Source organism: Mya arenaria, chromosome 12 (genome assembly GCF_026914265.1).
Source record: "Mya arenaria isolate MELC-2E11 chromosome 12, ASM2691426v1".
Taxonomy (NCBI): Eukaryota; Metazoa; Mollusca; class Bivalvia; order Myida; family Myidae; genus Mya; species Mya arenaria.
Window position 1 is genome coordinate 9,437,133 of NC_069133.1, and position 17,170 is coordinate 9,454,302.

Sequence of the window (17,170 nt, forward strand, 5' to 3'; positions counted from 1 at the left end):
TTGTTGCTGAAATAACTAAAACTTAAACTCTGCTTGTGGGTGCAGTAACTTTTCCGTCAGCTCGAATTGTGGCTACAATTACTATTGCCTATACTCGAATTTGGGTTACAATACCTTTTGCCTTAATTAGGATTTTGTATGCATTAGAAGTTGCCTAAACTCGTTTGTTGGTGCAGTAACGTTTGTTTAAACTCGAACTTAAGGTTAAGTAGCTAGTGTTTGAACTAAGGTTGAAAGTGTGGTAAATATTGCCTAAACTCGGATTGTGGCTGTAGTAACTATTGCTTTAACAGCTGTAATATCTTCTGCCTTAACTCGTGCTGTGGCTTCCGTAAATTTTGCATTAACTCGGGCTGTGGGTGCAGTAACTACTGCCTGTTTACGGGTCATGGGTGTAGTAACTTTTGACCAAACCCGGGTTGCGGTTGCAAGATATATTGCCTATACAGTAACTTTTTCTAGGATTGTGAGTGCAGTAGCAATTGCCTAAATTCGGATTGTTAGTGCAGTAACGTTTGTTTAAACGCGAATTTTAGGTTTAGTAGCTAGTGTTTGAACTTAAGTTGTAGGTGCAGAAACTATTGTCTTAACTCGGGCTGTGGCTGTTGTAGCTTTTGTCTAAACTCGGGTTGTGGCTGCAGTAACAAATAACAGATTCTGGGTGCAAAAGCAATTGCCAAAACTCTGAGTGTGGATGCAAAAGCTATTGCCTAAACTCCGTTTGTTGGTGCAATAACGTTTATTTAAACTCGAATTGTGGGTTTAATAACTATTTGTTTATTCGGGTTGTGGCTAAAGGTACTATTGATTTAACTCGGGTTGTCACTGTTGTAGCTATTGCATAAACTCGGATCGTGTGTTTAGTTATTATTGCTTTAACTTGCATTGTGAGTGTTGTAACTTTTCTCCAAACTTGGATTGTCGATACAGTAACAATTGCCTAAACTCGGACTTTGGGTGCAGTAACTATTGCTTTAACTCTGTGGGTGCTGTAGCTGCAGTAATTATTGCTTTAACTCTCTCTGTGGGTGCAGTACCAAATGCCTCAACTCGGGTTTAAGATGTTGTTACTATTACCTAAACTCGGTTTGTGGGTGCAGATACTATTGCCTAAACTCGGGTTGTTCCTGCAGTAACTATTGTTACAGCTCGAGTTGTAGGTGTGGTAACTATTGCTTAAACTGGATATGACGTGCAGTAACTACTGTCTAAACTCTGGATGCGGCTGTAATAACTATTGCATTAGCTCGGATCGTGGCTGCAGAAGCCATTGCTTAAACTCGGGTTGTTGATGCAGCTACCATAACCTTAACTCGTGTTGTGGCTGCAGTAACTAAAGCTTAAACTCGGGATATGGGTGAATTTCTATTGCATTTTCAAGGGTTAAGATTGAAATAACTATTGCCTCAACTCGAGTTATGGCTTCAGGAGCGATTGTTAAAACGCGTGTTGTAAGTGTCATTATTAATGCCTAAATTCGGGTTGTGGGTGCCGTAACTATTGCCTCAACTCGTGATGTAGGTGCCGTTACTATTGCCTAAACTCGGGTTGTGGGTGCCGTAGCTATTGCCTCAACTCGTGATGTAGGTGCCGTAACTATTGCCTCAACTCGTGATGTAGGTGCCGTTACTATTGCCTAAACTCGGGTTGTGGGTGCCGTAACTATTGCCTCAACTCGTGATGTAGGTGCCGTTACTATTGCCTAAACTCGGGTTGTGGGTGCCGTAACTATTGCCTCAACTCGTGATGTAGGTGCCGTTACTATTGCCTAAACTCGGGTTGTGGGTGCCGTAACTATTGCCTCAACTCGTGATGTAGGTGCCGTTACTATTGCCTAAACTCGGGTTGTGGGTGCCGTAACTATTGCCTCAACTCGTGATGTAGGTGCCGTTACTATTGCCTAAACTCGGGTTGTGGGTACAGTAACTATTGCCTCAACTCGTGATGTAGGTGCCGTTACTATTGCCTAAACTCGGGTTGTGGGTGCCGTAACTATTGCCTCAACTCGTGATGTAGGTGCCGTTACTATTGCCTAAACTCGGGTTGTGGGTACAGTAACTATTGCCTCAACTCGTGATGTAGGTGCCGTTACTATTGCCTAAACTCGGGTTGTGGGTGCCGTAACTATTGCCTCAACTCGTGATGTAGGTGCCGTTACTATTGCCTAAACTCGGGTTGTGGGTACAGTAACTATTGCCTTAACTTGTGTTTTGGGTGCAGTTTACTGACTCAACTCGGGTTGTGGGTGCTCTACCTAACACCTCAACTGGGTTTTTTGGGTGCAGTAACTATTGCCCCAACTGGGGTTGAAACTGCAGTAACTATAACATGGCTAGAATGATCTACGGTAGCGCAAGATATTAATTGAACACTAACCAAATGTTCTTAAATAAGTTGATGTATAAGTATTGTGTATTTTTTATATTCAATTTGTATTGTAACATGTATAATGACCTTTTATTGAATAAAATTACGTTAGTTCGTTCGTCTTAGATCGATAGTGCTATTTGATTCTTTTTTTAAAGTATAATTTAACTATAAATCATGATATATTTATTGACTTATACATATACATACTTTCCGTGTTTCATTTTCGGTTGTGTGTAGTATGATTTAGAACATGTACACTGAAATTAGAGTCATATTAAAATTTATATTTGTGTATTTGCATTATTAGGTATGAACCCTAAATAATCGCTTATTTGGAGTGTGTTAAGTGAGGATCTTTCCGGTTTATTGAAAATATCTTGTTTCAAAATACATGTTCTTTAAAACCATGTGGTACATGTCAGTATTTAGCTCATGATTCGCTCTATTTACCGTTGAAAAACAAGGTGTATAGATATTTCGCAATAATGGAATGACTATAAACTACCACTGACAATTGGATGTAGAGTTACCTTTGTGTCGGCTAGCATCTAATATGAGGTAGGTGCATTTTATTACCATATAACTTTTATTTTTGCCGGCATTTTCCCATTAAATTTATGATATTGATAAATGTGTTCATGGTTATACACGCCGTTAGTTTTGAAATAATGCAGATAAATGAACAGCCTTGTACGATGCAAATTTGGTGGGAAGCCTAAATTGACAAATTTAAACATTATTTTGCAAGGTTTAAATAAAAACCCTGTGCAACATTTTCTGGTGTGTTATGGAAGATCTGTTGAAATTCCATTTGCAACCAAACCGAAATGCCTTTCGACTAGTTTCTGAGAGTATCGCGCTTGTACAGCTGATAGAAATAAACTCTACTGCATTGTCTGGACACTTTAAATGCATTAAAGATTATACGAAATAAAGAAAAGAAAATGTACAGGCGTTTTACTAGGGAACTAGTTCTTTATATTTTGCTATTCTCAAACATTTTTACATTCCATAAATTGCCTTCATATGTATCAACCTAAGAAGTGCGTTTATTCTTATTTGCATATAAGAATATTTTGATGGGCAAGACAGTGTTCACTGTTGGGGCGATACTTACTAGACTTCCTGGTAATGCAGATCCTTCATGTATATATGCTGTGTATGGGTAGCCTTGCTAGCCAGTGTTGCCCTTTACCCAGGTTGTCCGGGGCACAACCGGGGCGTGAACAAGGCATCAGACATGGTGGGCAATGTTCAATGTCCGAGCGAGCTGTTTTTAATGGTGCTGTATCTTAATAGCCTTTTTATAGCCAGTTTTCCCGTAATTCTATTAGACTGGGGTGTGGGAAAGCCATCGAACATGGTTGCATGCACTTCGCCATTACCACGCGATGATGATGAATTATGAATTACAGTCTGTGACCAACGAAGACTCTCCTATTGCATTTCATCGCTTGTGCTGGCAAGTGTTACCCTAGTGAGCTGGAGTGTGATGATCAATGAACAAGACGAGAAAAGGAAACGGCAGGGGACATGTGTCGTGCACTACATCATCATCGAGCGATGCGTGTATTCATATATTTAAGTATTTTGGTCAATAAAGTCTCTCCTATTACAGTTCAGCGCTAGCCTTGCTGGCAAGTGTTGCCTTGATGGGCTGGGTGTGACTGGCAATGGACATGACAGAGAACAGGGTAGCGTTCACAACATAATCTCGGAGCGGTGCTGTCCGAGTGATGAATGCTACCCCTCTCAGATGGACATGGCCGCCCTCAACCATGGCATGAACGGGCACCTGCTGTTGCCAAGCTACCCAGAGTACAGTAAACATGCACATATGTACAACACCGTTGAACAGAGGTACAGTGTTTATAATGCTCATATATATACAACACCGTTGAACAGAGGTCAACTGCTTATAATGCCCTATTATGTACAACAACGTTGAACAGAGGGCAATTGTTTATAATTCCCTTATATGTACAACACCGTTGAACAGAGGGCAACTGGTTATAATGCCCTTATATGTACAACACCGTTGAACAGAGGTCAACTGTTTATAATGCCCTTATATGTACAACACCGTTGAACAGAGGTCGACTGTTTACAATGCCCTTATATGTACAGCACCGTTGAACAGAGGTCAACTGTTTAGAATGCCCTTATATGTACAACAACGTTAAACAGAAACCTATCGTGTATCTAACGTGTTATACACTCGACTTAGTTACCACCATGCGTATATTCCTGTTCACAGGTACCCAAATTTGATCGCCGTGGTAAAGAACGCTGATGACATCCAGAAAGCGGTGCAGTTCGCGCGGAAATACAACCTACACGTGACAGTGCGGAGCTCGGGGCATGACTATGTGGGCCGCTCCACGTGGGAGGGAAGTTTCCTCATAAGCCTGTCCGAGATGGACGAGATGGAGATAGACTTGAGCACGGAGAGGAGCCCACATGGCACGGTTAAGGTGCAGACCGGGTTACAATGGCAGGAGATATACAAGGAGGTTAGAACCGTGCAATTTTACCATGCATTAAGTTTGATAGCTAATAGTAACAGGTAGTTTGAGTATGGAATACGTTAGTGGTTCTTGAACCGTGCAGTTTTACCATGCATTAAGTTTGATAGCTAATAGAAACAAGTAGATTTATCATGCATTAAGTCTGATAGCTAATAGGAACATGCAGTTTTACCATGCATTAAGTCTGATAATTAATAGAAACGTGTAGTGTGAGCATGGACTATGTTTGATTGTTGTTGAATCGTGCAGTTTTACCCTGCATTAAGTTTGATAGCTTATAGAAACATGCAGTTTTACCATGCATTCAGTCTGATTGCTAATAGAAACGTGTAGTTTGAACACGTTTCAGGTTTACCATACAATACGTTTTATGGTCATTTAATCAGCAGTTTTGTCGTGCAAAAAATCTGATAGCTTATTAAGCAGCGAAGATTTAAAGGTAGATACTTGAGCAACGTTGTTTTACCATGCAAGTTGGGAGATATGTGAACGTTGCAGTTCGTGGGGTCAAAGCGAAAAGGTTTTATCTTCTTCTTTATCTAATGTCACTTAGAACCTTTTCGCATTCACCACTCTAGTTATACCATGTAATAAGTTTTGTGTCATTTGACTATACAGTTTTTCCATGCAATAAGTTTTTGTGAATAATCTAACTATGCAGTTTTTCCATGCAAAATAATATGGGAATATTTGTAAAATACAACTTAACCATTTGAATTGTTTGGTAGACAATTAAACGATGCAGATTTACCGTGCAACATGTTTTGTAGATAATTGAACCTTGCAGTTTTTAAATACAATAACTTAGATAACTTGCAATAACCGTAAGGAGACTCGGATCGCACGCATATGGCTGTGAACGGTAAGTAGACTTGGATCAGACACAGTTCATCGTGAACCATGAGAAGACTCGCATCACACGCAGTTGCCCGTGAACCCCAGAAGGAGACTCGGATCAAGCGCAGTTGGTCATGAACAGTACAGAGGCTCGCATCACACGCAGTTGCCTGTGAACCGTAACGAGACCCGGATCACACGCAGTTGGTCGTGAACCGTAAGGAGACTCGAATCGCACACAGTTCGTGAACCGTAACGAGACTGGAATCACGCGCAGTTTACCGTGAACCGTAACTAGACTCGGATCACACGCAGTTGACTGTGAACCGTAAAGAGACTCGGATCACACGCAGTTGACCGTGAACCATGAGTAAACTCGGATCACAAGCAGTTGTCAGTGTGGACAACTTAACATGTGAGTTGCGCACTTTCGCCTGATATTTGGGACCCACAGTAACCGTGGTCTTCACAGCATTATGGACTGTCACTTTGATGAATGTGTTTCAGTTGAATGCGGTCGGGCGTGTTGTGGTGGGCGGCAGCGCCCACACAGTGACCCCGGGTGGCTACACGCTGGGTGGTGGGCACAGCCCCGTGTCCCGTTCCCTTGGATACGCCGTCGATAACCTGCTAGAGGCTCAGGTAGGGACTAATTAGAAATATAGTGTTAACCGAGTACCTTTTAAATAAGCTTATGGTTGTGCTGCGTGTCAAAGGACCGATATCATGAGCATAAAATATTGTACAACCTAACCTAACACATGCACGAAAGCGATTTTTGTTTAGGAAATAAATACAAAACATCTACATGTATGAAAATCGACATATAGCAGTATTCTTTAAGTAGAAATTTAATAATATTAAGTTTCTTTGTACATAGGTGGTGCTTGCTGACGGTTCCATTGTCACTGCGACAGAGAACAGGACGGTGATTGTCACCCCGGAAGGCGATATCATCTATCACGAGAACGGAGACCTGTTCTGGGCACTTAGGGGCGGCGGCGGAGGTACATTTGGAATTGCCGTGTACTTTGTGTTTTGTCTGCACCCAATGCCGTCACAGATGGTAGTTTTCAGTATGCCCGTTCCTATTGAAATGAACGTTTATGGGATAAACTATTTTGAAGAGGTATTAGAAGTTTTTGAGCAGCAAATGGAGAAAATGACGCCTACATGGGGTGGCTACTGGATGCTTAACAACTTTCCGGGATCTTTCGAGGACCCAGGCTCCAAAACAATTATCAATTACAAGGGATTGCTAACATTCTACTTTAACAAGTTTGCACCCTGGGATGGATCCGAGCACAAAGAATTAGAGGCCGCAGTCAACTGGGCAAGAAGCAAGTGAGTATATACAATTGTAAGGCATTAGACACTGATGAGCGGCGGCTCTGTTCACTGGCATTTATTTTATTTTCTAGGCAAAAAATGCTAGGTAATACAAATTCCATTATGCGCGATCTAACAATCTGATACTATAGTCTGATAAATTATAGAATCTTGATTCTGTTTCCTGGATAGAAACGAGTTCTGGTGACAGCTTTGAGAGGCCATGCGAAAGTACCTCTGTTGGTGATCGAACCCACGAATTCATGTGTGAGAGTTGGACACCTTCACCACTTAAATTAATCTTACCCTGTTTGGGATCGAGCCAAATACCTCCTGTGTGAGAGGTGGACACCTACACCACTTAACCACTCTGACCATGTTGGGGATCGAGCTCACGACTTCCTCTTTGAGGCGTGGACACCCATACCACTAAACCACACTCACTCTGTTGAAGATCGAACCCACTACCTTCTGTATAAGAGGTGGACATAAATACCACTAAACCACTCTCGACCCTGTAAGGGATAAAACCCACACCCTCCTGTGTATGGGTGGGACATAAATACTTCTAAACCACTCTCACCCCGTTAGGGATCTAACTCACACCCTCCTGGGTGAGGGGTGGACATAAATACCACTTAACCACTCTCACCCTGTTAGGGATCTAACTCACACCCTCCTGTGTATGGGTCGGACATAAATATCACTAAACCACTCTCACCCTGTTAGGGATCTAACCCACACCCTCCTGGGTGAGGGGTGGACATAAATACCACTAAACCACTCTCACCCTGTTAGGGATCGTACCCACACCCTCCTGTATGAGAGATGGACACCTTTACCACTAAAATTATTCTCACCCTGTTTAGGATCAAACCCACTTTTTCCTGTGTGAGAGATAGACACCTACACCATAAACCACTCTGACCCTGTTGAAGATCGAACCCACGACCTCCTCTTTGAGGGGTGGACATCTATACCAATAAACCACTCTCACCCTGTTAGGGATCGAAACCACTAACCTTGGTGTGAGAGAAGGACACTTATACCACTAAACCATCCTCGCCTTGTTAGGGATCGAGCCCAAGCCCTCCTGTGTGAAATAAGGCCACCTATACCACTTAACTCTGACCATGTTTTGAATCAAACCCACTACCTCTTGTGTGATACCTATACACAGTCTGACCATGTTGGGGAACGAACCCACGCCCTCCTATGTAAGAGATGGACACCTTTACCACTAAACCACTCTCACCCTGTTTGAGATCGACCCACTACCTTCTGTGTGAGAGATGGACACCTTTACCACCCAACAACTCTCACCCTGTTTGAAATCGACCCGCTACCTTCTGTGTGAGAGATGGACACCTTTACCACTCGACAACTCTCACCCTGTTTGAGATCGACCCACTACCTTCTGTGTGAGAGGTGGACACCTTTACCACTAAACAACTCTCACCCTGTTTGAGATCGACCCACTACCTTCTGTGTGAGAGGTGGACACCTTTACCACTAAACAACTCTCACCCTGTTTGAGATCGACCCACTACCTTCTGTGTGAGAGGTGGATATAAATACCAATAATCCACGCTCACCCTATAAGGGATCTAACCCACACCCTTCTGTATGAGGGGTGAACATAAATACCACTAAACCACTTTCACCCTGTTAGGGATTGACCCCACTGCCTCTGTATAAGAGGTGGACATAAATACCACTAAACCACTCTCACCCTGTAAGGGATCTAACCCACTCCCTCCCGTGTGAGGGGTGGACATAAATACTTCTAACCCCTCTCACCCTGTAAGGAATCTAACCCACACCCTCCCGTTTGAGGAGTGGACAAAAATGATTCTAAATCACACACACCCTGTAAGGGATCTAACCCATACCCCCCTGTGTGAGGAGTGGACAAAAAAAATTCTAAACCACTCTCACCCTATAAGGGATCTAAGCCACACCCTCCTATGTGAGGGTTGGACATAAATACTACTAAACCACTCTCACCCTGTAAGGGATCTAACCCACACCCTCCTGTGTGAGGGGTGGACAAATTTCTAAACCACTCTCACCCTATAAGGGATCTAAGCCACACCTTCATATGTGAGGGTTGGACATAACTACTACTAAACCACTCACAGCCTGTTGGCGATCTAACCTTTTACCCTCTGTGTGAGAGGTGGACACCTTTACCACTCTAAATTTTAACCATTCCGTAGACATGAGTTATTTTTCTTCTGCTATTTTATTGCTTATCATATTGGTATCATATACATATATCTAAATCAGTTTATGTACAGGTATGCTACCAGAACCATACAACCATTGATCTTAAATAGACAAGTCGCGATACTCGGTGTGTACTTTTACTTGAACGTAAAGCTACACGTGCGTTGAGATTATTTTTATTTTTAGAGAAAATTCACTTTATATTAACACTTTAGCCGTAGTGTCGAATATGCCATTCTAAACAATGTACACATGGCTGGATGTTGCATAAGAAGTTATTTGCAACCTCTTTTTTCTCTAATGTGATCGTGACTTCGCGTGTTAATAACCATGGACTTCTTAACGTACTTTTCCAGGAAATACTTGGCCAAAAATATACTTTATCCTCATAAAGCCACCTTGCATTTGTCAATTTCCATTTATTCTGTGATTTGAAACCTTTTAATGCACCAGTCAATTGAAACCACACCCCCCCCCCCAGGTCCGGGGAATAGCGGGGACTTTGACTTTCGGTCCAGCCAAGCTCGGGTAAATTCCCCTCCCTGCAAGAACGAACTGCTGGTAAAATCCCCGCACCCCAGGGACCATAGGTAAGGCTCATTCTCACTATGTTTGCGCGAAGACAAAACCACCGCATTCCCCCTGCACTGTGGGGACACCTGGAAGGTATAACACGGCCCATTTCCCCGGGTATCCCCGGTGTACTCCCGGACCTTTGGGGCTGTGGTTACAGTTGACTGGTACATAATGTAATTCTCCATAGATGGAATTATGCTGAACCGACCGACCATAGTTCCTTAATGTCCAGTACTTCAAAAATTAAAATTACTATTTAACAGACAAGTACCATTCACCTTCACAAACAAGACGGATTTCTGGGACTACGAGAAGGACTCGTATGACCCGCCAATTGTGCGCGCATATATGGCGAACACCTTGTTGCAGCCGGGACAGGCCGGGGAGGACTTCCGGGCCTTCATGAGGGAGCAGCTGTTTGTGGGAGTGGCCAGAGATTTGTGGATTGCATGCACAGGGGCTCTTTTGGGAGGTAGGCTGAACGACGGTCCTAAGCTTGACGACAAACCAATCAGTGTTAAAGGGACTGTGCTCCGTATGATGAAATAGCGAAAAAAAAAAGAAATTGTCGAAAACTGACATAATCACGGTATCAATGTGCACAATGCATTGAATCTTACTAACTGAAGTACCACAAAGTTTACATTTAATTTATTTTTCGCAGCGGTTTCGTATTTTTTCCATTAAAAAGATTACTGGGTATGTCTACCTAGTAGAATGCAATCCTTATGCGCGGTTGCCTAGTCGATGTTATCACTTGATTTACCGAGTTAGATATATTTATATCACATGATTAGGGTAATACTTCGTAGCTCAGTGGATACAACGCTGGATTGCAATTTTGGCGACATCGGTTCGAACCCGGTCTTCAACATATTTTTTTTTTATTTTGGTATTCTTTTTTTCAAATTATGATATCAACGATTAAAAAATTTATCAAATAATTGTCCTGAGATTCGTTACAGAAAAAAATATTTTGGTGCCAATCTGGTGTACAGTCCCTTTAAAAATGCCCTTTTTCAACAAAGGTCGGAGGGACAAATTTATAAAACGTATTATAAAGAATGAAAACAAGTTTTGATATGCATAGTTATTTATTTTAACTGTCATTGTAGACGAGTTTTACATCATTTTTGTAACATGAAGTGTAACTTTTTATTAATAAAATATAAGTCAAAAGACACACTCTTCTGGAATGGCACTAATGCAATCGCAGTGCGGTAATTTTGTCAAACAATGTCAGTTGCATCCATCTTACAGGCAAAACCACGGAAGCTCCCTTGGAGAGCACACCCCTTCATCCGGGCTATCGGTCAACAGTGACGTCATTGTCATGTGGACTCTCCCTGGGCGACGCCGAAAGTGGGGTCCCTCTCTTGAATCAGACCACAGATAACGACGAGCTTATCGAATACTTCCAGACGTTTGCAAAAGCAATAAGGAAGTAAGAATTATTTACTCAACATAGTTTACTTGCCTTGTTCCCGTTATATGTATGACTGCGAGGTCGCGACCTATTGTCCCTAAAGTAGATTTATTTTAATTTCTAATGTCCTTGTGTGCCAATTTGTAAAGTAGATGTTACACTTCGTGAACGAGAAGTGTCCGCATAAGATTCAGATTACCTTTAATGGTACTTTATACCTGTCGTTACACTCGAATTTAATTATAACGAAAACGTTTGAAAATTTATATCGTTGAAATAACATATACACATTACATTCAGATCTTCTTCCATCGTACAAGATCAATTTATATATGTTGGGTTGCCAAACACGACATGTACTTTTATGTGTATGTACAGCTTCATTTACATGGTCAAGTTACAGTTGAGTCTAAAAGCCGTTCGCAACTGATCACTTAAAGCTTGTACTTGCAGCTCGCATAACTAACTCGCCGGCAAATCACATCCATAAGTCACTCGCTGACGAATATACGCGCGTGAATAACACTCATAAATTACACATATGAATCAGAAGCAAAAGTCTCTCGCGTAAATTCCACGCATAAACCATTCTCATAAAACACACACAGTAATCACTCGCACAAATCACTGCATGAATCACACACAGTAATCACTCACATAAATCACACACATGAATAACTTGCATAAATCAGTCATATAAATCACTCACATACGTTGTACTCATAGATCTCTCGCACAAATCACTCGCACAAATCACTTGCATAAATCACTCGCACAAATCACTCGCACAAATCACTCGCACAAATCACTCGCATAAATCACACACATACGTCACACTCAAAGATCACTTGCACAAATCACTCGCACAAACCACTCGCATAAATCACACACAGTAATCAATCGCAAAAATCACTCGCACAAATCACTCGCATAAATCACACACAGTAATCACTCGCACAAATCACTCGCATAAATCACTCGCATAAATCACACACAGTAATCACTCGCACAAATCATTCGCATAAATGACACACATGAATAAAACACACAAGTCACTCGCATAGATAACATACATAAATCACTCGCATTAATATTTCGCATAAATAACACTTGCAAAAATCACACACACATTAAGTATACGCATAAAAAACACATAAAATAAATAACACACATAAATAAAACGCATAAATAACACACACAAATCACACACAGAAATGACATAACAATATCACGCATAAATAACACATAAATAACACGCATAAATGCCACACATAAGACACACACATAAATAACATGCATAAAATGCATACATAAAACATTCGCATTAACCATACGCATAAAACGTTTCCCTCTTCGGAGCGCACATTCTAGACATGTAAAAAATACATATACATGAATGACGTATTGTACAAAAAGTACCCGTACTAGTGCTTGCAACCTCCCTAAAGTCATTATTACCATCACACTACAATGCCCCCCCCCTCTATCAGTGTGTTATTGAACGGCATCAACAAACACGTGTTACTCGTCATCCACGTGCCTTATTTTGCAGTTTCAGAAGCGGTAAGTACTTGAACGAGCCGTGGAAAGATAACCCTTACTGGAAGGAGGACTGTTGCTGATCAAGCGTCGTTACGACCCAGACAACTTCTTCACGTGTCTTCACTGTGTCGGTTCTGACGTAATGGATAAAACGGATACCAGACCGGCGCCGCCCGTGGGACACGCGTTCACCTGCCTGGCGTCGTGGAGTTTAGTTGTCTTCACATATCTGGCGTCTTGTTTCCTATTTTAAACACAGCGTGGCAACAAATCATAACTTTGATTATTCCTATTAAATGTATTGCAGAATAGTTATGTATACGATTATCTGTTATGATGTTTATCTTATAAGAGCTAATGTGTTAACATGTTCGAATTCACTACCCTGGCTACCGTTATTAACCTTTAACACAAAATTTACTATTGTTACTTCGTAGGAGCTTGTCGAAGGTCATGCGGATAGCAACATCGGCTTATAAGCCTGGTCGTATCTGGACACCGATTGGTGGTTGGTTTGATTGACAGGTCATGTCATGTCAATTATGGCGCTGTGGAACATGAATGCGTCAATTACTACAATGAAACATTTGCATTCAAGATAAACATAAAATGTAAACATAAATAAGCTGGTATCCAGTTCCATTTAATTGAGTATTCCTTTAAATGTATGTATGTTCCGACGCGCTCCTCTAGGCGTTATTGAATGACCAGATTAGTAACTAGATAACTTGTAACATTATACGCCATATTCTGGGTTGTGCTATGACAATACGTTTAATACTCAACCATCGTTTGCATCTGTATATCTGAAAGCATAGGAGGATAATATGACATATCATGTACTAATAAATATTGTGTGTTTGTTTATTGTTTAATCTTCAACACCAGGTCAGTTTGTTACTGTATTTAGTCCACTATTTTTATCCTAGTGTATGATATATCAGTTGAAAGTACATTGAATAAATGATTAATCGATTAGGTGTTCTATTCAGGATTTAGTCTTATCTTTCGTGCGTTCATGCAGTACGAACGCTCGGCCGCGATTATGCAAATCCATGAAGCGCGCTAGCGCTTCTTGGAAGATTTGCGGCTGTTTAATTTTGTATTCTAATTTAACCTTTTGCAGAACTCCTTGGTTTCGGTCATGTCATATCATGTCATATTTCGGCGCTTTGAAAATAATACATGAAACCTTAACCTTAACTTGAACACGATAGGATTTTGTACCAAATAAGCAGCTGTTTGAAGCAATAATTGATATTAAACTTTGTATCAGTAAAGGTGAGTGCGTGACGACATATTCCTGCCGTAGTATTCACGAATATAAGGGAGCAGGGGCGCTCAATGTCGAGAAATAAAATAAGTTCATTTTAAAAACAAAATATATTTTTATTTCTCCATGATTTGCACGGAATGTTCATTAATTGACCCTTCTTTCGCAGCCTTTTTTGTTGCTAAGATTGGCGTGATTAGGTTCTGAAAGTCAAACAGTGACCTTGATAATGACAAATTGAAGGAGTAAAGTCAAGAAACCTTTTCAACTTTTAGGGTCTAATGACACAATTCACTTCAACAACAAAAATGATATTAGTGTTTAAATAATAATAATTTTTTTTCATGCAAAGCATAATTATTAAGTTGATTGAAGAATTTTACACATTTTACGTCACCAATTTGAACGCACCTGGTCAATAATAACCCTGAACACAACGGTTGGATTCTCCATCGTGAAACTAAACACTCCCTCGTAGGCGAACAATGACCGCTCAACTTATAAACAAATGATAAACAGAGATTGATGACAAACGAAAAAACAGTTATTAAATCAAAACCCATGAAATCAAGCGGTGAAACACCAGAATTTCTCACGTATGATCCGAAACTGACATATAAAAGAGGCATAAGGCAGATGTTAAATATCTTATCATGGTAATTATAACAAATTCGAACACTTATATATTGAAATTCAATAAGCGATGCGATTATCATATGACACGACGTTATAAGCAATTCAAATATATTATAAAAATGCCTTCTCCCAACTCTGATAGGTAAATCTAATCATTTGACAATGCTAGATATTTTAATTTTGCCAACGGGCAAAGATAAAACAAGTACCCGTATGGAACTCCTTTTTTATTGTCATCACACAATTAACTCCCTTGTTGAAGACTGTCGTCTGTAGCATCATGGAAACCTTGTCTTGTTGCAATATTTAGAATCCTTATCAATTATTTATCGCTTCAAATGACACCATAAAGACGTTTTTACGCTCCATTCAAGAAAGAATGTTGCATTCTACTCAGAACTATTTCAATAACTATTTGACTTTTAACATAATCTGAATCACTGCGCGCATATACTATGACAACCAGAAAATATCACATATCTATACGCATTTATTTTCACTACGCACAAAAGAGATCCAACGAAAAATCCATTTATCTACCTTAGCCGCTCGTGTAAGAGTGTTTTGCGGAAACTGAAAACTTATCTTACACTCTCGGCCATGGAAGATACTTATATTATTTCATGCTGTTTGATGAACTATGGAGTTATAACAGTGAAATAACACCTTGACGTATCATACTTGTATTTCATATGAATGTAAAAAACAATGCCAACGCCTAAAGGTGTTCAGTTATTTAATTTAATTTGATTTAATTTCTAAAGAACTAAGCACTTACTTGTTCTTTCAAAAACATAAAAATCGGCTGATAATGATGACTTATGGTTCACTCTAAATTAAACAAACTACATGAATAGTCTAAATATCAATCGGTACACAAGTGTTCTCTTCACTGAAATCTCGCAGTGCACATGGTCACTCATCACCAAATCACGCATGAGCTCTGACCATAGGAGAGATGGACTCGAATCTGTTCATGAACGAGTTGGGGTTCTAGCTGGGGAGATCAAGAGTCTGGGTGGATTCGGACAACCGTTTCTTTAGCTGGCCGTACAGCTTTGTCAGAGGATCTGTAAATATATAAGTTTAGAATGGACAAACGTAAGTTTTCCCCTTACTTATGGGAAGAGAACATTCTGTTTAAGCATTCTGTTGACGTTGTTCCACCTAATGTTGACGGTGTTGCACCTCATGTTGGCGGTGTTGCACCTAATGTTGACGTTGTTCCACCTAATATTGACGGTGTTGCACCTAGTGTTGGCGATGTTGCACCTAATGTTGACGGTGTTGCACCTAATGTTGGCGGTGTTGCACCTAATGTCGGCGGTGTTGCACCTAATGTTGGCGGTGTTGCACCTGTAGTTGACCTTGATCCTCCAAATGTTGACGGTCTTGCACCTAATGTTGGCGGTGTTGCACCTAATTATGGCGGTGTTGCACCTAATGTTGACGGTATTGCACCTAATGTTGACGGTGTTGCACCTAATTTTGGCGGTGTTGCACCTGATGTTGGCGGTGTTGCACCTAACGTTGACGGTGTGGCACCTGTAGTTGACGTTGTTCCACCTAATGTTGACGGTGTTGCACCTAATGTTGGCGATGTTGCACCTAATCTTGACGGTGTTGCACCTAATGTTGGCGGTGTTCCAACTAATGTTGGCGGTGTTGCACCTAATGTTGGCGGTGTTGCACCTACCGAATACAGTGTTGCAAATATCTTTAAAGCGAATGGACATTTTTCATCAAACCGATACATCCATTTTCTATTTAGTTTGTATGAGTTTGCGTTTTCGGATTCCTGTCCAGAATGAAGTATATTACGTCTATATGCATGTAATATAGACAACTGCACCAGCAGTTATGCATGATGCATATCTGCTTGACTTCCCTTTCAAATCAATTATAAATTGCAATAGCAGGAATGACGGTTTCAATGACTGAGGCCGCAACATTTGAAAATGCTGAAACCTTTGACTCAATATTTTTGTTGTTGTTGTTGTTGTTGTTGTTTTCTGTATGCATATGGCTTTTTATTGTTGCAACACATGACCATAGCACATGATTCGTGACTAAGTTTGGCCCTGCAGTTTATAATTATTACGTAATTGATAACCATTACTTGTAATGAATAAAGGTTGATTAATAGCAATGATACAATCACGTCGTTTATTGATAATATATATGATAAAATATAAAACTTCTACCTGGGGCACCGTTGTTGGGACATTCGACCACATCAAAGATCGCCTCACAGCCTCTGTCCACCCACCACGAGTCATCCGATAAACCGTATTTGCAAGGAAACATAGCGTTTAATACATAAGAACCTGTTTTTATCATCGCAATAGAGAGATGAGTTAATTCAGTGTGTAATATGTGATGCGTAACACAAAACAACAACATTTTTCTTTCTCCTTTTGCGTA

General features: G+C 40.7%; 1 protein-coding gene and 1 pseudogene across 1 annotated transcript; both read left to right on the forward strand.

Annotated features, from left to right (window-relative positions):
* The first annotated feature begins 3,514 nt into the window (after positions 1 to 3,514).
* On the forward strand, positions 3,515 to 13,813 carry LOC128211762 (uncharacterized; annotated as a pseudogene).
* Positions 13,814 to 15,837: 2,024 nt separating this feature from the next.
* LOC128211764 (elastin-like) lies at positions 15,838 to 16,557 on the forward strand. Its single transcript, XM_052916806.1, has one exon. It carries the CDS (start codon positions 15,838 to 15,840, stop codon positions 16,555 to 16,557), a length of 720 nt encoding a protein of 239 aa, XP_052772766.1.
* The last annotated feature ends 613 nt before the right edge of the window (positions 16,558 to 17,170 follow it).